This window comes from Chelonia mydas, chromosome 8, assembly GCF_015237465.2.
Source record: "Chelonia mydas isolate rCheMyd1 chromosome 8, rCheMyd1.pri.v2, whole genome shotgun sequence".
NCBI classification, from domain to species: Eukaryota; Metazoa; Chordata; order Testudines; family Cheloniidae; genus Chelonia; species Chelonia mydas.
Window position 1 is genome coordinate 69,072,963 of NC_057854.1, and position 23,563 is coordinate 69,096,525.

The 23,563-nt window shown below is 42.9% G+C and overlaps 1 protein-coding gene across 3 annotated transcripts in view; it reads left to right on the forward strand.

The window, feature by feature from the left end:
* The window catches only part of CDC14A (cell division cycle 14A), a 113,074-nt gene that overhangs the window by 19,131 nt on the left and 70,380 nt on the right, over positions 1-23,563 (forward strand). For all 3 annotated transcript variants that reach the window (XM_007062612.4, XM_043520729.1, XM_043520728.1), the window contains exon 4: positions 10,669-10,761. In XM_007062612.4, coding sequence (XP_007062674.1) covers positions 10,669-10,761 — 93 coding nt within the window. The remainder of the gene's footprint in view (positions 1-10,668; positions 10,762-23,563) is intronic.

Here is a 23,563-nt window from a genome sequence, read left to right on the forward strand (position 1 = left end):
TCAGAACTCATGCCATGGGCCCTGGAAGCCCAACCCAGGACTTCTCAGCACCACGGCAAGAAGCCTGAGAACACTAGCTCTAGCCAGGGTGCTCAGGGTTTCTGGGCTCCTTCCTGTGGAGCAATGACCCTGGAAACCCTTGGGTTCCCAATTCCAAGGCAGTCTGCATGGCAGGGCTGCCCTGGAGCGACAAACTCTGGAAGCCTGGGGTTTTCAGGAACAATTTTGGTTTGACTGAATCAGCATTTTCTGATTGAAAACCTGTTGGGAAAATCCAACCAGTCCTACCACAAACCCTACTTATAATATGTGTATGAAACAATCATTAGTTTCAGGGTTTTGAATTATGTCCTGTGGGTCGGAGTTAAATGTTGGAATGCATAATCTGGATTTTCTGTGCCAATATTGTTAATCAAATGTCGAATATTTGCATAATATTTTTTGTTAGTGCACCTGTTGTGCTAGGAATTTTCCAAACAAAAACAAGGCCCAGGCCTTGTCTTTTGGAGTACTCAGTCAGAAACAAACCGATTAAAGGGAAGGGATACAATATATTAGCTGGGTGCCCAAGATGGCCCTGGGTCAGGTACTGGCAAAATAAAGTTGAAGCATTAATTCTCTTGTTGGTAGAAGTCAGTGAGTCTTTTCCATATGCAACACAACAGAAATGTGTCTTAGGAATGGACTTAAATGTGGAGTGGATGCGGGTATTTTAATTAAAAATCAGGAAGGACGTTTCATGACAGAAGGCAGTATGGAATTAAGCAGTTGATAAATAGGTGGCTGGATCTGTCATCCTAGAAGTGGAGGGCTGATTCAAAGCAAGACAATAGCAGAAAAATAGGGAGGGAGCATTTATATAGGGCATTGACAACTGAGACAGGAAGCTTGAATTTGGTATAGTGGCAGAGGGGGAAGCCAATGGAGAGATTCATATGTGGGGAGCATGGTTAAAATGATAGGCCAGGAAGGTTTTTAACTACAGCATTTTATACATGCTGAAGAGGGTAGTGTGGAAGTCAGGGGGAAAATTTTGCAGTAGTAGAGACTGAAAGTGAGGACCTTACTGGGGAATGTTACATGTTTGAACTGTTAAGGTCTAGGCATTTGGTTCATTGGTGAAAAATTTTCTTTAAAGATGCTGTAGTTAGTTTACATAAGGGTTATATGATTTATCTTAGGAAAAAACTGAACTTCGAGTTACTTTTTTTCTATGGCTAGAAATTCCTGTAGGTACGGACTAGTGACTTTTTTTTTTAAACTGTTCCTTTTGTTTACAGTATGTGGACTCCAAGTCGTCTGCTTGTGGTGTGTTTGTACGTGGGGATTTTTTTGTTTTAAAATAATCCACTTTTTATTATATGTTAAATGTACTCTGTATTAAATTCTCCCTCTTTTGGAATTCAGACATTAACACCATTTTAAACTTGTTTATATCTATTTCCCTCATCTTGTCTAACTATTCATGACAGTAATTCTAGGAAGGAGAAAGCAGTCTAGTATAATGGTCCTCAGAATACCTTAAATCTTAGAGGAATTGGGGAGGCAATCCTGGGCTCTGAGAATTTACATAAATAAAATAAGGATTATTTAGTGGAGCTCCCTTTAAATCTTCCCTCTTAATTGGCAAAAAGTGTGGGTGTGTTTTAAATCATGTTAACTCAATTGAGTTAGCATAGCACACTGAAAGCATGATCAAGACACAGGCTAATACATCTGAAGCCATGTTAGCTGGCTGCATTTTTAGCCTTCAGATGTGTTAACCTACATCTTAATGGGGTTTTTCAATTGCGTTAAGCTCAGAGTGGGTCAAGGCAAAAGTTATCAGACCACACACATCTGTCACATCATTGAAAAATGCAGGGAGGGAATATAATCACCCATTGATTGTGTATTTCATTGACTACTCTGAAACATTCAGTACTATCTGACATGATCACCTTTGGAAGATACTGCAGACATGGAGATTCCAAAGCATTTCACTGAACTCATTGCAAGTCTAACATTGACAGATTACAGTGTGAATAGCAGCAGGTGACAGCAAGTGTGTTTTTTGTTTTTTTTTGTTTTTTTACTGGGCAGGGTGCCACACACACATACACGCCTTTTTTGTATATACTTTTCCCAAACCTTTTCAACATGTACATAGAATTTATTGTGAGACAAGCCCTGGAACGTTTTGACAAAGTGGATGCAATTTGGATTTCCATTAATGGACACTTCTTAACCTATTTTAGACACACTGACAAAGTACTCTTTGCTACAACCACTGATATAATACAATTAATTGTGGAGTCTGTTAAAACAGTGAGGGATATGAACCCTTCCTGAATGAGTAAAAACTAAATGCGTGCACATTTACACGATTAATAAAATAAGATACAAACAGGAATCAAGATTAATGCTCAGGTTTGAGAGGCAGTAGATAGAATCCAGTCATCTAGGATCATACATATCCAACCAAGGAGGCGGTTCTGAAGAAATCTGAAGACTAGGAATGGCTTGGTCAGCCATGGCCTCTCTTATGGACATTTGGAAAAACCATGACATCTTAAAATGTATGAAGGTTGACTAGTGAAAGCATAATTTTTTCCATAGCGTCTTATGATTTGAATCATGGGAAATTAATGCTACTGAGAAGAAGAAAAATGAAGCCTTTCAGATATGGTGCTGGCAAAGACTGTTGCGTATCTCCTGGATGGAAAAGAAGACAAATACATGTTAGAAATATTATTGGACAGAAGCAGAATCTGCTGTCGGAAATCAACAGGCACAAGCCTACATGCTTTGGTCACATCAGGTATAGAGATGGAAGTAACCCTGAGAAAGTTATCATGGAAGGAGTGGTGGTGGGTCATTGTAGCAGGGGACAATCAGCAAGGAGTTTAATAGAAAGTACATGCGGCAGATCACTGGGAGTTTAGCTGCTGAGGGCTCAGAGCTGGCAATGGAATGAGAGAGCTTCTGAAAAAGTCTGCTGTGGTGTCACCAATATTCAGATATGAATAATGATTTTCTTTATTTAATTCAGTTGAACTAACAATTGAAAAATACACCCTTTTTACCTGTCAAGACATGGTCTAAAAGTAAAATCCAGATTTCCTTGTTAGAGATTAGGTTTTGAGATTAGTGTGTGAACTAGTCCTTAGTAGCAGCTTTTTGGAATAGTGACTTCCTTATGTGAATAACAAATAAGTAGCTAATATATTGGCTATTTGTTGTTGTGAGCCTTTTGTTTTTACATACTTTGTTTAAAAAAGGCTATGTATGCTACAGTTATCTCTTCTTATGAAGGAAGTGTGGGATACAAATATTTAACTGGACAAACTGGAGTGTGGAAAATGTCATGATTACCCTCTGCTCAAAAATGCACCAAAGAGAAATGGAAAGCCTTCAGCTTCTTAAAATTGTTTTAGGTTTCTGTTAGGGAAAATGCCAGAGGTGTTATCCACTTGAGCTAGTAGTCTGTCTTACTCAAATATTCTTCTGTTGTGCAAAAAGTCCCAGACAACTTTTTTTTTAACCATTGCACTTTTCTTTAGGCATTCTGCATGTAACCGATAAGACTGTAATGGGTGGTTGAAAGTGAACAAGTGTATCCAACAAAATACATTGGTTTATATGGGTTTAAATAAATCCTACTCCAAGCAAAATTTTTGCCTCAAATAGAAAAGCTCCAGAGACTCCATTACGGATCTCACCATTCCCAATCTCCTGGAAGCTGCGATGTCCCCCTTGCTCAGCTGCTAGGCAGAGGCATGGCCAGGCAACTCTGTGTGCTGCCTTTGCCCAGGGCACTGCCCCCGCAGCTCCCATTGGCTGGATGAGGGGGACGTCACAGCTTCTGGGGAGCCACCCAGGTTAGTGCCACCCAGAGCCTGCCTCACCCCATCCCGGGCCCCAACCCCCTGCCCCCTCCCACACCCAAAGCTTTTCTGCTGCTGGGGAGTATGCGGGGGGGCACGCGGTTGCCCAAGACTGCCCCAGCAGCAGCTGGTGCACTTGGCACAGGATCTGTCTGAGCTGCCCCTGAGCCAAACGCACCGGCCACTGCAAAGTTCACGGAAAATCATGGAATCCGTGACCTCCATGACAAACTTGCAGCCTTAAACAGCTGTAGCCTCACTGTGATGTTCTATCTCTTCTCCAAATTACCATGAAATAGGCAGAATCTTTGGGGAGTGGGGACCATGAGGGTAGCTGCCTTTGGGAGCAGAAATACGGAGACACTCTTGTTCCCACTGAGTCTCCAGGCTGAGAATCTCTCATCAAGTGTCTGATGGTGTTGAGAGTCCTGCTCCATGTATAATAGGAAAAAAGCCTTAGTCCTTATATCCAACCTAAAAGTGGAGATAGATTATGGAAATGTCAGTTGGAAACTACTGCAAAAAATCAACATTTGATAAACCTCCTTTCATAAAACACACACACAGTTCCCCTGACTGAAATACAAATTAAATATGCTTAAAAAGTTATTAAGTGATAGCTACATTCCATCAAATACTGGTCTCCACTTAAATATTCCCTTATTCTTAGGGGTTTTTTAATTCCTTGATATACAGTCATGTATATTTAATATAATGAACAATACTTGGGAGCATGTCTGTTTATAACCAACATTGAACTTTAAATAAGTTAAATGGCTTCTGAGAAGTTGTACGTCAGCTGTATTTGTGTGTGTACTTGTGTCAGAGTCACTGGGCCAATGCTCTAGAACTACTCCATAGGAAGCTAGTCAGGACTCTGGGGTAGTGTGCCTCCCCTCTCTGAGCATACTGTCGCCAGGTCAAGAAGCTTACACAGCTTCGACCTTCCTGGGTCTGACCTCGGAGCATTCAGCCTCCCCTTCCTCCCCGTGTGCTTCCCGCAGCGAGTCCGCCCGGGCGGGGCTCTTGGGGAAGCCAGAGGGCCCTGCACCCCAACTCCACAATCAGATGTGACTCTCAGCCAGCCAGTAAAACAGAAGGTTTATTAGCTGACAGGAACACAGCGTAGGACAGAACTTGTTAGCACAGAAATCAGTGACTTTTAACCAAGTCCATCCTGGGGAGTCCTGGGCCGGAAGCCTTGGACTCCCTCTCTTCCAGTCCCCCCAAGCAGACAGCCCAGCTTCCGGTGACCCGACTTCTGACACCCCCATTGCTCCTGCTCCTCCTCCTTGTCTTTGTCCCTGGGCAAAGAGCCACCTGGTTGCATCCCTACTGGGTCTCAGGTTACGAAGGGCCATGCAGATAGCTGGAGCAGCCTCACCTGCCCCAGAAGTCTCAGCCAAAATAACAAACCCCTGTTACCACCACTGAGGTATTGGTGCAGCACACAGGGAAACTGAAGCACACATTCATGCAAAACAGTAAAACTCATAGGCTCAACAGTAAGACTCACATATAACATAAAAAGGGAAAATCCCCACTTCGTCACAACTTGTGCGGGGGCAGGTGTTTGTTTTTAACAATTGGCTACTTTTAGTCTTTAAACATGGTTGGGAGAAAAGTTGTTTTTTTTTTTTTTTTTTTTAAGGTGTGGCTTGGTGAGTGTCAAAAGCAGATTTACAATTGTTTGTGTTTTAAAAATGTTATATTCTGGTGGTGGATTTTAAAAAATGAACTTTTTTGTATAATCAGAACTTATTCAAGAATATCTTTTCTCAAAAAAAAAAAAGAAAGAAAAAAAAGAAAAGAAAAAAATTGTAGGTAAAGCACTGAGAGGTTATGCTTGATAAGAGAGCCTGTTGACCTTGTTTCATTCCTTGTGTTTTGATCACTGATTGCTATGGAGATGATGTGATGCTGTTCTAAGTAATCAACAGCAAGACAAGAATACTTGATCATAATATCCTGTTTGCTCTTTGAAATTGAGCTTTGGTGAAATGCTTAACCCACTTTAACATTACGATATTGTGGAGCTTGATTGTTCAGAGAAACTCAACGGCGCACTCTTTTTTTTTTTTTTTTCTTCAAACAAGTGAAGAACAAATAGAGTAACCATGCAGTGCTATACCACTGTTTGGTCTGCTAAGTAAACCTGACTTAATAAAATTGCTATAACAAAAATTACTTGCAAACTTTATTTTTAGCATGGCACAGAGCTTTTGGGCTTCATACTCTAAACTGTGATTTGTTTGTAGATAGTTTGCAAACTTCCCTGAGATTTATCTGAACTTGCAGTTCTTTCTTGTAGTAATCTAATTTTCTGTTAAATGCAAAGCAATATCTTCATGCTGAACAATGCAAGGGCTATGCCATATTGATTGAGTAGTATACTGTGACAACATCATCCAGTGACCGTCGTAATGAAATGCTAATCTAGTCACAGCATAAATGAGAATTTCTAAAACTTCTGGCATTTTCTTTTGTCTTGGATCTCTCTAAATAATTGAACAGTATGAACTTGTTTGGGAATCTGGATTTTGGGATTCTGTTGTGTAAATGAATGAGTTAGATTTTCTTTACTTAAAACTAGAACTAGCATGTTCCTTTTGTAATATAAAACCATATGAAAAGCACTTCCTGTTAGAGATGTGTTTTAACTTCAAAATAGTCTGAGCATATTCCAGAGTTTACCGTGAAACGTATAGCACTATTGTCATGTTGTGTTAAGTGGACTTTTGCATCCTCACTAATTGAGAAACTGATGGTTTGTGTGGAGTAAAAGCTCTAGTTTAATTACTAAAATAAGTAACTTTTCATTATTATGATTTTGAATAAAGAAGCACTTTCGTAGCATTTGAAGAATGTGGACTAAGGCTAGTTAACTGATTTTTTTTTTTTAAATATATATCTTGATATTCATGAGTTTTACTACTGTAACATCCAAACTGTGGTATCCTAGGAAAACAGAGGAAGAGCATTCTTTTTGTATTACACATATTAAATCTTTCTTTACATATTTAAAAACAATTGGTATGTGGTACTATATAGACTTTTTAAAAAAACAAGCTGAAAGGAATCTGAACACTTTTTTTAAAAAAAGTTTTACACATGTAAAGAAAAAATTGTAGGTATTCTGTTGGCAAATACTATAAATTATTGCTAAGTGTTTTATCATAGCTAAAGGCCTGGCCCTGTAAGCTGATCTAAGCAGTGGACCTCTGTGAAAATCCACAGATCTCAGAGGGCTCCACCTGCGTTTTAAGTTTCTGCCCACATGGATCAGCTTGCAGAACTGGGGGTCTAATGGCTTAATATGTTAACTATAATCTACTGCATTTAATTCTCATCTGTATAACTTTAGCAATTGTGGTGAAACTGGAATTGAGCTAAATATAGAAGTTTCAATTGTGTAAATGTTAAGTGCAGATACACAGTGTAGTGCAGTGGTTCTCAAACTTTTGTACTGGTGACCTCTTTCACATAGCAAGCCTCTTAGTGTGACCCCCACCCCCAATAAATTAAAAACACTTTTTAAAATATATTTAACACCATTATAAATGCTGGAGGCAAAGCAGGGTTTGGAGTGGAGGCTAGCAGCTTGCGACCCCTGAGGTAATAACCTTGCGACACCCTGTGGAGTCCTGACCCCCAGTTTGAGAACCCCTGGTGTAGTGCTCTTGTAACAATGTCATTTTGGCCAGTACTTGTTGTCATTGTTCCTAAATGAATGGGATTTTTACATAGCAAAGTAGTGATACAGCATGGTAGTAGTGTTCCACATTTCTGAATCTACTGGAATCTTCAATTTAAATGACAGGTTTCAGAGTAACAGCCGTGTTAGTCTGTATTCGCAAAAAGAAAAGGAGTACTTGTAGCACCTTAGAGACTAACCAGTTTATTTGAGCATAAGCTTTCGATGCATCCGATGAAGTGAGCTGTAGCTCACGAAAGCTTATGCTCAAATAAATTGGTTAGTCTCTAAGGTGCCACAAGTACTCCTTTTCTTTTTTCAATTCAAATGCTTATCTTGTAAATCTCCCTCAGCATTTGCTGTATTGTAAATGAGTTTTTCATGCCAGTTATTCAAAACCAGTTTTCAATCTTATTTAAAGCTTTAAGCTTATCAAAAATTGATCTAAATGTATAATATAGAAATCTGAGTCCATAGAGATTGAAGTGTAGCGCTCTCTTCCATTTTTTTAAATGGCATGGAAGCAATGAAAATTCTATATTCCAATAGTTTACCTTAAATGTCAGGGATGCTTCTGAGAATGAGGGTGTTTTCTCTCTTTCCCCCTCCCTCCCCCCACTTGGTACAACAATAATGCCATCAATAGTAGTATATTACTGCAGTCTACTATCACCCTGTTTAAAAGAAAAAAAAAAAAAGATTGCTGTTTAGGTAGAGGAGGTTTTTACATGACTACTAAACAATTTTTTTTAATGATTTTTAAATAAAGCAAATTCCAAAGTGCTCTTGCTATAGAAAGAATTGTATTTCAAAAGAACTGTAAATTATGTTGCTATGAATTATTTAAAATAAGAGATGTAGACAATAAAATACAATTGTTTGTGTGGCACTATTATTGTAATTTTGTCCGATTTAGACCATAATAGACTTGGTCAAAATCACAGAATGCTGGATGCCAGTGTGATAAAGAAAAAGCTTATTCCTATATTCTTGAGCTATTGGGTGTGACTTGTCAGATTTTAATATCCGTTGAATGCCATAGAAGATGGGGGTGTGCACATATAATAAATATAAAGCAGGTCATGCTTGTCTGTCTCCAAGCATGACCTGTTGTAATCCGTGAGGATGCCCCTCCCCCACTCTGGGGGATTATAGTCCCATTTAGATGTACTCCAGTCACATTAATTTAAATCACACTGTTTATCCTCTTGTGGAAGCAGTGGTGAATAAGACCAGCTTATAATAACATACAAACAGATCCACTGCTGGAGGGGCTATTCCTATGGAGGATAGGAGTAAAAAAAACTGATGAATGTATTACAATAAGTTTCTCTTAAATTTGCTGGCTATTTTTGGTTCTTTTAGATAAATGCTTTTTTGTATTTAAAGCTTTCGTATGAATCCTTGTAGAAACATCTGTATCTTAAGTTTTATTTTCACTATGTATGAAAAGTCAGTATGGCTAGCATCAATTAAATTAATTGACAATGCTGCAAAAATCTGTAGTAGTGTACAGTACTCCTCAAAAGTTTTCAGTCAAGAAACTTGCTCCCTCTAAATCAAGTCTCCACAAACACTGCTTAACACATTTGCAGTGTAAAAATCCATGCTTATCTGTCTGGAAAGTGCATTGTGATCTGAAGTTTACACAATTTAGTGGAGTTATGGAATGTCAAGGTTCCTTCCCCATTCTGAACTCTAGGGTACAAATGTGGGGACCTGCATGAAAACCTCCTAAGCTTATTTTTACCAGCTTAGGTTAAACTTTCCCAAAGTACAAACTATTTTCCTTTTTTCCCTTGGACTTTATTGCTGCCACCACCAAGCGTCTAACAGATATATAACCAGGAAAGAGCCCGCCTGGAAACGTCTTTCCCCAAAAAATCCTCCCCAAACCCTACACCCCCTTTCCTGGGGAAGGCTTGATAAAAATCCTCACCAATTTGCATAGGTGAACACAGACCCAAACCCTTGGATCTTAAGAACAATGAAAAAAGCAATCAGGTTCTTAAAAGAAGAATTTTAATAGAAGAAAAAGTAAAAGAATCACCTCTGTAAAATCAGGATGGTAAATACCTTACAGGGTAATTAGATTCAAAACATAGAGACTCCCTCTAGGCAAAACCTTAAGTTACAGAAAGACACAAAAACAGGAATATCCATTCAGCACAGCTTATTTTCTCAGCCATTTAAACAAACAGTCTAATGCATATCTAGCTAGATTACTTACTAAGTTCTAAGACTCCATTCCTTTCTGTTCCCAGCAAATGCATCACACACACAGACAGAGACTTTGTTTCTCCCTCCCTCCAGCTTTTGAAAGTATCTTGTCTCCTCATTGGTCATTTTGGTCAGGTGCCAGCAAGGTTATCCTAGCTTCTTAACCCTTTGTAGGTGAAAGGGTTTTTCCTCTGGCCAGGAGGGATTTTAAAGATGTTTACCCTTCCCTTTATATTTATGACATGGAATGACAAAATATCAATATTATAAATTCAGTGATTCAACACTTATTCACTGAGTGAACTAAATATCACTGTGGTTCACATGTGCTTTAACTAACACTGTTCCGGTTTTAAGTCCATTATGGATTTCTGAGATTTCCGTTCTTGCTGAGATATTGTAATCATTGGTCTTCCTTTATTTAATTATAAAGAGAATCCTTGTGAACTAAATATTGCTGTTTTTAGACACTTATTCACTATGACTTGTATCTCCTCATCTGTGCAATTATTTAACTGTTTCTTTTCAGATGGTTTTAGAAGGATTAGTAAAATCAATGCAGCAAATAAGATTAGGCCTAATGCTAAGGGCATGTCTACACGGCAGTTAAAAACGCATGGCTGGCCCATGCCAACTCGCTCAGCCTGAGCCCAATGGGCTGTTTAGTTGTGGTGTAGACATTCAGGCTCAGACTAGAGCCTGGACTCCGAAACCCTCTCACCAGCAGAAGTTGGTCCAATGAAAGATATTACCTCACCCACCTCATAATATTTTTGATTATTTTATCAAATTGAAAATGATTTTTTCTAAAGCTCTGGCTTTTTGTAAATCCTGTGTCTTATTGTAATTAATGTAGCTGACACATCCCTCTCCTTTCTCTTTAAACAGTCTTTCAGTCTATCAAGAAAGAAAATAGTTCACTATACCAGTTTTGATCAACGGAAACGAGCAAATGCAGCATTTTTAATAGGGTCATATGCAGTAAGTATCACTTGTTTATATACTCCTCTATCCTTCCCTGAGCAGACACTTTTGCAGCCATGTAAAACTGTGGCTAAACATAGACTTCAGTGAAATAGTGAGACTGTCATTCAATCTTCTGTAATCTAGCTCTTTGTACTGTTTCTTTAAGGTGTAATTTAGAACTTTGATGGAGTTGCTTTTTCTGTAGTAGCCTATTCTGGTCTTTTAAAGTTTAATTTCAGTATGAATTGTTTATGTAATCAGTAATTAAAATGGGTATCCAAAAGTGTTTGTCCTATAGCTGAACTAACTGAATAACAAATATGATTACAGATTTTAATTTATAATGCAAATACAGTTAAGTACACTGACTTTTTTCCATTATCCTTGAGCTGTACAGACCCTGATCGAATTGATATTCCGTTTATGCAGTACATGAGATATATGGGGAGAGATCTTAGTCCTTTTAGAGGATAAGTCATAGATTTTTTCTAGCAATTGGTATTTCTTGCTCTAATGGTAAGCTCCAATTCCTTATCTTTTGTAAGTGAATTATTTCTGTAGCAGTATCTACATTAATCTGTTCTGTATCGCACATCAGAAGAACTAATGTAGATATCAAGCTTATACATTTCTCAGACAGGTAATATATATCTCAAAGGAAATCAGAACAGGTAATCAAATGGCATTATGCCAGAATTCTGAAAGAAGTCTTAAGAATAGAAAATTTAAACTTTATCCACCATTACTGCAGAGCTGTTTAATTTGGACCTTTTTCTCTTACAATCTAGTTTCCCTTAACTGCAAATAATTCTTTGACCTAGGAAATTGTCACACATTGAGTATTATGATCAGACTGTGTGAGCGAGCAAAAGGATCTGACTTATGAATGAGGGGTGGGTTTGGTTTTTTTGTAGTTGTGGTAGTGGCGGATAACTGCAAACCCTTGTAAAATTTACCGTGTCATTCTCTTTTTAATCAAATAGTAATTTTAATTTTAAAGGCTTGGTTTTAAAACAGTATTAAATAAGCATCCTGTGGTCTTTTAGTGCCAAGCTTTACCCCAAAGCGGATTTGTGTATCTGAATGTTAAGCCACTGAGAAAGGGTTGTAATGAAAAATTTATCAAAAACTCTTTGGAAACACTGGAGATATTTGTGGGTTGGAAAGAATGTGATGTTCTTCAAGTAATGTCCCTATAGGCGCTCAGCTTCAGGTACGCATGGGCCCTATGCCCCCCATAATGAAGCACCATAGGAAGAAACATCTCAAAGAACTCCAGTTACTGTGCAGGGTAGGTAACTACTCCTTGATTCCATGCGCAAGACTGGATCCAGAATTCTAAGAAAGCAACAAACTTATAATTATGATCTCTACCAGGAGGGAAACAACTAAACTGAGGACAAACTATTCTCCAAAAGAGATAGGAGGTAGCTTTCTGAAATAGATGCTATAAATTAAAGCTGTATCAGCTTCACTGTTAGGCAAACTTAAGCAAAGACAGAGCGAGTACCAGAGAAGGATATGGGGTCCAAAGCACAGGTCACAACATGGAGCATCCCCAGCAGTTCTGGTACTCTTGATCTAAACTCAAATGGAAGGTATGGCTTTTGTTCCTGTTCTGTCGAGATATTACTCTGAATGCATAGAAGCAGTTTAGGGGAGTGGTCAGCCATATGAAGACGGCCATTAACCACATGGTGACCAGGAATAGAGCCCCATGTATTTTTGCATTTGTACAATACCACAAAATAAAATAAAACCTTAACAAAAACTACATGAAATTAAAAACTGTACCACTCCTGGTATAAAACTGTACCACTCCTGGTACAGTTTTTAATTTTATGTAGTTTTTGTTAAGGTTTTATTTTATTTTATGGTATTGTACAAACGCAAAAATACATGGGCCTCTATTCCTGGTCACCATGTGGCTACTGGCTTCCTGGTCTGGGTGTTATGACGTGGAGCATAGGGTTGCAGTGCCACTCAGTCAGATTTAGGCCAGTTGTCCCTTAGTCATCATGATGCCCTCCTACCCACTTCCACAGGGCAGGACCAGTGGGGGAGGGGGAATTATCTAAGGGGGAATAGGAAAGGGGTTTCTGGGACTTAGAGGGAGCTGGGGCTCAGTTGGAGAGGGGAAATAATTAAGGAAGGGACAGTTAGCTGGGGCTCATTGGGGAGCTGGTAGGATGAGGTTCAGTGGGAGAGGAGGGACGTATAAGGGGAGAGGAGGGTGCCTGAAGGAGGGCTCCGTGGTGATATAAAGGTGAGGACGGGGGTGGAGTCAGTGCTGGAGAAGGAAGCAGGAAGGATTAGGAAGATCTGTGGTGCCCATCAGTGGGTATAAAGAAGTTGGGGTTGTTTAGGGGGCTGCAGTACTAGGTAAACTTCAAGGGGGGACCCTAAGGAGTTGTCTGGGGTATTTTGGTGTAGCTAACTATGACAGTTGTTGGTGAGTATCTCAAGGCCTCTGATAATGTTTAATAAAATGATGTTGTATAGATAAACTAGGATTTATATGCTGTTATTTATATATGGTGATTGACATTAAATACCTCAGAATGTAATAAAGAAATAAAACAGTTTTAATGGATAAAACGAAATAAGAAATTCCTGAAATATAAAACAAACTATAAAAAGAACTTCACGGCGCTCTAGCCATGAACTACTGAGCTGTGTCATAAGAACTGTCATCAATATGGATGTTAGCATTCTAGCTTATCGGCCACCTCAGTGAGGAACTTCAGCATCCCTGCATAATGTCCTGAAGTGCTGTGGTGCTGACATCGGTCCTATTTTTATTCCAGGCTGGGTCTCACATGAAAGATGTAATCTTCTCCCCCTTATGGCCTGGATTAAGGATTCAAATCCTACCACATACCTTTGAAATCCTCGTGCAGTTGCATTGTTCTGTCATTTGCGTCCACCTAATGTGGCCACTGAATGGAAACAGTGTCTGCAGCTAAGTTGTTATGTAAGGGCATTCAGTGCAAGTCATTGTCAGTATAGGGTCCATCTCAACATCATCCACCAGATGAAGGCGGCAGTTCCACCACAGTTTTGAATCCGACCCTTAGCAATAAGGGGACACACCACTTCATGCTACCTCAGTTGCACCACTGCCACTGAGATCTGACAATTCAGTCTGGCCCAAGTATGAGAGAAACCCAGAGTTTCACACTAATCCCATGAGTCTTGCTCTGAGTTGCATAACAAAACAAACCACTTTCTCATGACTGACTGTCTATGCCTCCACTAATCTCCAAATGTATCCTCTTATAAATAAGAAGGGCACTACCTTGCTCATTTGCAAACCCATTGAGACTGGAAAGTGGGGTACACCCCCCCCCCAAGGTTATGAAGAGGATATTAATCTGAATTTCTTACTGATCTCATGAGAGACTTTCCTGGAGGGGAAAGGGAGAGGGAGAAAATCCGTGTTCACTCATGTAGGGTCTTTTAATTCTAGCCCCAATTCTCTTCCCTTAAATGTCAGGAACATAAACCAAATTCTAATCTTCTCCACCCCCAAACTGCCGAAAGGTGGGAACCCAGGATCAGAGCATCTGGTGGTGGTGGTATTGGGGGAGGAAAAGAGTTTCAGGGTATGTCTACACTCCAGCAGGGAGCATGCCTCCCAGTCTGGGTAGACAAATTCATGCTAGTGCTCAAAAAAATTGCAGTGTAGGTATTGTGGCTCAGGCAGCTGCCCAAGCTAGTGACCCAAGCCCAGACAACCAGGCAGAGGCGGATTAAGGTTTTGTGGGTTCCAGGGCCAGAGCAAGTGAGGGGGGGGCCCTCCCCACCCCTTCCACATGCAGCTCTGCCCCATCTGCCTGTGGCCATGCCCACGGCCCCACCCTGTTCTGTCCCTTCCCCTACCACGTTCCACACATGGTCTGCCCCATTCTTCCCCGCACACTGCAGTTCCGCAACCTGGCTCCTTTCTGTCCCCCCTCCCACTGCGGCCCCCATACAAGAGAAGCTCTGTATCCCACCCCCTTGCTATGGCCCCAGGCCAAAGCGGGAAGCGAGAGCTCCCCCAGCCCTGAGGCTGCAGCAGAGAGTTAGAGCTCCTCCAATCCTGGGGCCATAGTAGGATTGCCAACCCTCCAGGATTGGCCTGGAGTCTCCAGGAATTAAAGATTAATCTTTAATTAAAGATTATGTCATGTGAAGAAACCGCCAGGAATATGTCCAACCAAAATTGGCCACCCTAGGCGATAGGTGTAGTTTGACTGTTTATATTTGGGAGGAAGAAAAGCATGCATGCACGCTGAAGCCAGTCCCCTTGGTTCCCTGGCTTTCTCCACCTGCTTACAGTGGTGCTGTGGGGGGCACAGGACGGCGTAACAGGGGAGCTCCATCTGCTGCTGGCGACCACTCCGGCACCAGCTGCTGCTGCGGTTGGGGCTGCTGCTGCCCAGGGAATACCACCTGCTGGGCTCCTGCTTCCCTGCCCATTCCCATATCCCCTTCTCTTCCCAATTCCCGACCCCTTTTTCTCCCCTTCTTCTTATCCGCACCCTCTCTTGCTCTGCCCCCCACCCCCAACCCAGTACTGATGGTTGTAGAGGAAACAGGCAGTAAGACCCAGGAGGCAGTATGCTGCTGAGGCAGGACCTGGAGCACAGGGTGGAAAGCCGCTCTGTCCTGCTCCGTCTGCTCCCTGAGAGACTGAGGGCACCCATTTTTTCCACAGTCCCCCAATTGGCTGGGGCCCCTGGGCACGGGCCTCGTCGGCCCAGTGGCTAATCCTCCATGGCAGCCAAGCTGTTGGGTGGGCTTGCGAGCCCAAGGTGCAGAGTCTGTGCTGCTATTTGTAGTATGTTAGCTCGAGCCAATTTAGAGCAAGTCTGTCTACCCAGGCTGGAGGCTCACTCCCACCTGCAGTGTAGACATACCCCAACAGCAGTCATGGCTGAAGACTCCAGTTTAGAGCCAGAGAAATTGTTAAATTGGTTTAGGTGGTTCCTTTTCTCTCTCTCCTCTTCTAAATAATCTCTGTATTGTCTCTAAATCATGTGTTATGCCTTCATTTTGCACTGTTATCCTAGTCGCCATTATTATTTCAGTCTTGGTAACTAGCATTGACTTCTCTGTTCTTAAGATGCAACTGCTCACTCATCTCCTCAGAATTAACATAATACTGTGAAGAAAACTTCCATATTTGGATCATTTAGCTAGCTTCCCACTTTAGGGAACCAGCAGTTTTACAGTGCATGGTCTATAAAGAGACTCTGCTGTACTTTCACTTTCGAGGTCTGTTTATATTCCTTTGTAGCCTCTCAGGCATGGCAAAAAGACCACGCCATAATGTTGCAGAATTAAATGTTTGTGCTTAAATTCATTTAACTCACATTTTGAATATCTTTCATTTTATTTCTTCACAGGATAGAGGCAATCCATCCTTAACTTTTATATGCATTACTAAAGCAGTATGCACAGTGATGAGCTGCCAAAATTTTAACAACCGGTTCCCTCCTCACCCCATGAGGGTGTCGTGGCCCCCCCCGGGACTCCTGCCCCATCCACCCCTGTCCCCTGACTGCCCCTGGAACCGGGCAGGAGGGTCTCATGGGCCACCGTAGTGGGTCCCCGCCTCTAAGAGCCAGAGGGACCTGCCGGGGGGCGAGGTGGGGAGTCCCAGCAGTGCTTACCTGAGGCAGCTCCCGGGAAGCATCCGGCAGGTCCCTCCAGCTCCTAGGGGTGGGGTAGCATAGCTAGCAAGGAGAGCAGCCGCTCTGGGGCTGGAGCACCCACAGGGAAAATTTGCCCCATGCCTGGCCCCAGCTTGCCTCTGCCCCTGAACGCGCCGCCCTGCTCTGCTTCTCGGCCCACCCCACCCCCGGTCTTCCCACGAATCAGCTATTCGCGCGGGAAGCCTGGGAGGGCTGAGAAGCAGGCGACGGCTTCGTGTTCAGGCCCAGGGAGGCGGAGATGAGTTGGGGCAAGGAGCAGTTCTCCTGCGCCTGCCCCCCAGGTTACCTGCTGCGGCACGGGCGGCCCTCCTCGTGGCCCCCCGCCCCAGCTCGCCTCCGCCTCCCTGGGCCTGAGTGCAAAGCCGTTGCCTGCTTCTCAGCCCTCCCAGACTTCCCGTGCGAACAGCTGATTCGTGGGAAACCGTTGGGGGGGGGGCGGAGAAGCAGAGCAGGGCGGAACGTAACTGAAGGGCAGAGGTGGAGCGGAGGTAAGCTGGTGCCGGGGGCGAGGTGGGAGCTTTCGTTGGGTGCTCTGCACCCACCAAATTTTCCCTGTGGGTGCTCCAGCCCCAGAGCACTCATGGAGTCGGCACCTAAGGTGCCGCTTTTGACTGGTTGTTAAATTTAGAAGCCCTTTTAGAACCGGTTGTTCCTCGCGGGACAACCGGTTCTAAAAGGGCTTCTAAATTTAACAACCGGTTCCAGCTCACCACTGAGTATGCAAGAAGTAACCTCCTTTCAAGCTAGCCTTTGGAGGAAAATGCTTCAGTCATCCTGTTCAAACCGTTCTTTTTTCTTTACACTTTAATAATTCTATCTCCAATTAAAACTAGAAAGTGTAACTTTTATTTTAAATATAGAATTACATAATGTGTGCTAATCGAATGCTTTCTATATGGGGACTTATTCAGATTGTGTAAATAAGAGCCAGTCAGATGGTCTAGTAATGTATATCCTAAAGTTAGGGTCTACATGTGACTTAGCCAGACTTGAATATACCAGAAAGTAGTAGTAGGGGTCCTTGAATCCTCCTTGATACAGCTCAAAGTTGAAGGGAGGTGCCTGTTGCTAGACTTATTAAAGTACTAGGGAAGAATAAGTTCTCATTTCATTGCCACTAGTGTTACCCTGATATTCTCTAAATGGGTTAGTGTTGTGTAACTGTCAATCACTTTTTGCACTGTAAATGTGTTTTGAGAAAAACAAAGATGGGAAGGGTTCTTGCCCTCGTTCATCCTCATGCCATCCCTTCCCACGTTTGACACCTTTACAAGTAATATTTCTAAACAATAGATTATAAGCTCTCCCAAGCAAGAGAATTTGTTTTGTTAAGTACTCCTCCACAGTTGGATGTTGTAAAAATAATTTTAAAAATATAAAAACTTTCATTGGTCAATATCTATTTATAAATAGACTTATTTGCAAAACAAGTCAATTAATAAACCATATTATTGAAAGTGATTTTTAGAGGAAGGAGTCATGAGTACTACTGGGCATGAAACTGCTTAACCTAACAACAAAATGGAAAGAAATTGCACTGCAAAAATGTTAGCAGGTCTAACTCCACAATGTTGGAAATTCAAATCTGAGCCAGAAATCTCAAATTTGAAAACAAGGCTGCAAAGATATTTTTTTCCCCTCAATAATGCTTCATAACATGGAAAGCTAAATATTCTAAACAGGAATAAACAAATATTCAAAATATGTTAGCTCTGTCTGTCACTGTATCAGTAACTTTCCATTCAGTACCATCTGGAGGATGTACATTATGATTCCTAGTACAATATTGAGCCTGTAAAGCAGATTAGACCTGTGGAAAACTTAGATCTCCATAGAAACCATTGAAAATAAGTAAAAGGTAAATATCATTTTAAGAATGAACTGTTCTAAGTTTAGTTACCTGATAACTTAATAGTTTAACTGGCTAAACCAACTATAAAAAAAAATTTATTTTTTAATGGAGAAAATCTTATATTTTTCCCCAATGGTTTTTAGTGGGACCTAGATTTTCAGAGGTTTAGTCTGCCCTGGAAACTTTGGACATGGCAGATTCCTACCAGGTTATATTTTGTTATATTTCAGGCATTTTTTAAAGGTTTGTTTTTCCCCAGATATAGTGGTTAAGAATAGTTTTATAAAGTTCCCTTTTAACTAATATTTTAACCTGCTGTACTCTGGGTTTTAAATTTTTTTGTGAGGGGGAGGGAGAGTTCTAGATTCCCTCCCTTCTGTATTGCACCTTACCCAGCATTCTCTTCCCCCATCTTGGTCCCCTTCCCACAAGTTCCTGCAGTCCCAGCAGTGGGACAGGTTCTGGAAGGATTAAGGTGTTCCCCCAACCCCCACCCCCGCCCTTCTCCCTGGTACCTGCTACAAGATTGTTTGCTGCTCTAGCTGGCCTCTATGGAGTAGCTTTCCCTCTGTTACCATAATGGTGTTAAAAAGAAATACTCAGTACTGGTACAGAGCAACATGGTTGAGGCCCAAATGTAGAGAGCAGCCTCTATGCTTGTTGGAATGAAGTACTCCTTGCAAATCTTAAGCATCCCCTATTACCAGAAGGCTGAATTAAGAGAGATGAAGAGTAAAACAGTGGACTCCCACCACAGAAACTCAAGTAAAGGAATCTGGACTAGGCAGGGTATCAAGAGGCTCTGCAGAGCCCCTGGCAGAGAGCTTAAGATGGGGCGGGCAAACTTTTTGGCCTGAGGGCCACATCGGGTTTCCAAAATTGTATGGAGGGGCAGTTAGGGGTGGCTGTGTCTCCCCAAACAGCCAGGCATGGCCCGGCCCCCGCCTCCTATCCGACACCCTCCTTTCCCCCCCCCCCCCCCCCCGTGCTTCTTACCCGGACAGCCCCCCCAGGACTCCTACCCCATCCACCATACCCCTGCTCCCTGTCCCCTGACTGCCCCCTGCTGCTCCATCTAAGCCCCCCTCTCATTCCTGACTTGCCCCCCGGAACCCTTGCCCCATCCAACCACCCCGTCTCCCTGTCCCCTGACCGCCCCTGGAACCCCTGCCCCTGACTGCCCCCCGCCGCCCCATCCAACCCCCACCCCCGGAACCCCTGTTCCCATTCAACACCGCTGTTCCCTGCCCTCTGACCGCCCCGCCCCCATCCACACCCCCGCCCCCTGACCACTCCCCCAACTTCCCTGCCCTTTATCCAACCCCCCTGCTCCCTTACTGTGTTGCCTTGAGCACCGGTGGCTGTCAGCGCTACAGCCGCACCGCCCACAGCACTGGGTCAGGCTGCGGCTCTGCAGCTGCGCTGCCCGGCTGCCTAGAGCATTGCACAGGCGGCGTGGTGTGCTGAGGCTGCAGGAAAGGGGGAACAGCAGGGGAGGGGCCGGGGGTGAGCCTCCCGGGCCAGGAGCTCAGGAGCTGAGCAGGAGGGTCCCGCGGGCTGGATGTGACCTGCGGGCAGTAGTTTGCCCACCTCTGGCTTAAGACCTATATAGGGCAGTGTGTGCTCCTTGCTGAGCAAGCATGCAGATGGCCCCTGATCCAGACTGTGATTCTCTGATCTGGGACTTTCTAAAAATTGTTCTTCCAATATTTAACGCTGAATTCAAATCTACATGTAAGTGTTGCAGCAAGTGAAGTATTTTAAAATGTACTAGTGGGAAAAACCCTGGAAAATTTCCATGCAATGTGGTACAATTGGCAGTCTCCGCTCATATGAGCGCCTGTCCGAAGCTAACCTGTTTACCAGTCCTAACTAATACTTTCTGATTGCCACCATATGCTGCTGGGGCTTGCATGTGCACAGGATATGGTTATTCTCTTAGAAAAATAATTCGGTGGTTTAACTTTTCTTTGGCTGGTTGATGCTGTAAATCTTTTATCGCTGATGTGCAGATAATAGCTTGGTCTATTACATCAGTGCATCCGATGAAGTGAGCTGTAGCTCACGAAAGCTTATGCTCAAATAAATTGGTTAGTCTCTAAGGTGCCACAAGTACTCCTTTTCTATCAGTGTGACTGTAAACCAAAAAACTGCCCCTTTTATTATGGGATATTTTCATATGCACACTAGTTACTCTTCTGATTTAAAAAACCAACATATATAGCTTCTAAAACAGTCAAATACATTGGTTCTAATTATAGATTAGTTGAGTAACATTCATGTTACAAAAAAGTTTAATTTTAAGGAGTATAAAAGTATCCTTTGACCTGCCTAGTTCATCCCAGAGTGAATTTTTATAGCTGTGTGTTAAACTTGTAAGTGTGTTTATGGAAACACATGCACATTTTTCCTACTCTGAATTATTCTGACTTGCAACTAAGTGCTGAGGGGTAAATTTTTGGTGTAATGATTAATAAAGTGAGTAGTTTTGACCCACTCTATAATGTGATACTTCATAAAAAAAAATTGGCTTCTATAACTTCCCTTGAATCCAAAAAAATTTTTTTTTTCTATTAAAACCAGCATTCTGTGATTGGGGTTTTTTTTTTTTTTTGTATTAACTGTGATGATTGGCACACAGTCGACTATGGGAATGTACAGCATTAGCTTTCCCTTGCAGCATAAGTGCTCTAGTTTTTTGACATTTTAGTACCTCTTCTTTTTCAGAAATGGATCTCTCTTTACTAGTTGCTCTTATTCTTCTCCAGCACAGAAGCATAGCATATCTGTTGGGACACACTCACACTCACTCACTCTAATGGAAACTACGCTAATCTAGGTTTCAGAGTAACAGCCGTGTTAGTCTGTATTCGCAAAAAGAAAAGGAGTACTTGTGGCACCTTAGAGACTAGCCAATTTATTTGAGCATAAGCTTTCTTGAGCTACAGCTCACTTCATCGGATACATACTGTGGAAAGTGTAGAAGATCTTTTTATACACACAAAGCATGAAAAAATACCTCCCCCCACCCCACTCTCCTACTGGTAATAGCTTATCTAAAGTGATCACTCTCCTTATAATGTTGAACTATAATGGTCTCATCCCTAACTTGAAAATATAAACAATTTCTTAATCCTACTTTGTAGCCTTGAGAGATTACTTGCTCTTAATCTTAGAAGTCAGATCAGCAACCTGACATGCTGTTTACTTCTTAAGTGGGGGCCAACAAGCAGTCCCTCGCTCTTCTCACAACTGTAGGTCTGGATTTTCCTGCTTCAAGCCAAATTGCCCTAAGGCTGCTTTGCAAAATTCTCAGGAAAACTTACCAGCCTCTGCAAAGATGTGTTCAGAAGCTACTGATAAAGTAGATATTGGGGGTCAGAGGAAAGAGGATGTAATAGATTCTATCATACAAACCTTGGGAAAAGAGTTTTGCAAGTCTACCTTACAGATTTCCTTTTCTCCTCTGAAAACCTTTTAGAACATGCAGCTGTGACTTTCCTTCACAGTTGGTTTGTGGCCAGCATGTCATTATCTGGCATGTTCCTGTGCAAGGTCCCAGGCGTGGAAAGCTTTATCCATCAAACAAATAATAATTCAGGAAGCTGGGAGAGTGAAAACTGAGGTCAAAGCCAAACTGTTTTGCAATCTTAAACATCGCATTCCCTCAGTCTCTGTTATCTTCAAACCTTTCTGAAGCAGTAGCAACATGCAGTTCTGTTCTGGTCGGGGGTGGGGGGGGAACACCTGTAAAACTCCTAAAAGTTGGTTTTCTTCAAATAGTGTCCCTATGGGTGCTCTGCTTCAGATGCCCATGCTTCTCTCATGTCTTGGATCAGAGATTTCTTGCTGTCTGCCTGTTCGGCCCACACATGCACCCCACACCTCCCCATGGCAGACACCAAGGCTATATAGCAGGGGTGGGCAAACTTTTTGGCCCGAGGGCCACATCTGGGAATAAAAATTGTATGGCAGGCCATGAATGCTCACAAAATTGGGGTTGGGGTGCAGGATGGGTTGAGAGCTCTGGGGTGGGGCCAGAAATGAGGAGTTCAGGGTGTGGGAGGGGGCTCCAGGCTGGGGCAGGGGTTTGGGGTGCAGGAAGGGGTGCAGGCTCTAGAGTGGGGCTAGGGATGAGGGGTTTGGGGTGCAGGAGGGTGCTCTGGGCTAGAATCAAGGGGTTTGGAGGGCAGGGGGGGATCAGCGCTGGGGTAGGGGGTTGGGGCGTGGAGAGAGGCTCAGGGGAGCAGGCTCCGAGTGATGCTTCAAGTGGCTCCCGGAAGCAGCAGCATGTCCTTTCTCTGGCTCCTAGATGGAGGCGGCCAAGTGGCTCTGCACGCTGCCCCATCCACAGGCACCGTCCCTGCAGCTCCCATTGGAGCGTTGGAGGGGGCCGTAGGAGCCAGGGCAGGGCCATGTCGTGGCTTCTGGGAGCCACATGGTGCAGCCCCCAACCCTGCACCCAAGCTGGAGCACCGGAGCGGGGCAACCACCAGACCCCACTCCCTAGCAGATGCTCATGGGCCAGCTTAAAACAGTTCACAGGCCGAATCCGGCCCACGGGCCGTAGTTTGCCCACCTCTGCTTTATAGGGATGTGTGGGCGAACCACCTTCAGTTCCTTCTCTGCTGTCTTGCCCCAAGACAGAATACAGGTGTATCTGCCTAGAGCATACTTGACTTTTCTCTTTTTCTGTCATAGTAGTTGGCTTAGGGTTGTCATTAGAGTTAGTTTTAGGTGAGAGAACTGTCTGCCCCCTCTTTTCCCTCGGGAGCTTTGTTCTCTTCTGGCAGGGTATTCCTGTTTCATCAGATTTCAGTGCTGCCTCTCTTGTCAGGAGGCTATACTGGTGAGTGACAGGCACTCCAAGTGTGTCCATTTTCTGGGGGAGTCTCTCATCTCTCAGAAGTACTCTTTTTTTTTTTTTTTTTTTTTTTCCCCTGAGTGCTTGCTCATGTCCATTCCATTGTAGGTGTGTATGCTTGCCATATGCACCGTTGCCGGAAGTTTTTCCCATAGTGGTATCTGTAGGGGACTGGCTCTGGTGCCCTCTGGAGTGGCATGCATATGCACTGGTATAAGGGGCGCCGCTGGCTTCCCCCTCCCTCAGTTCCTTCTTACCGGCAGTGACAGTGCTGGAACGTCTCCTGGCCTCAGCAGGCTCACTCCTCTCAACTGTGCCTGGTTGTGAACTTTTTTATACAGTCGTTAAAAACTTTGATAGTTTTATAGTCCCCTTAGTGTAGAGTTAGTGATAGTTTTA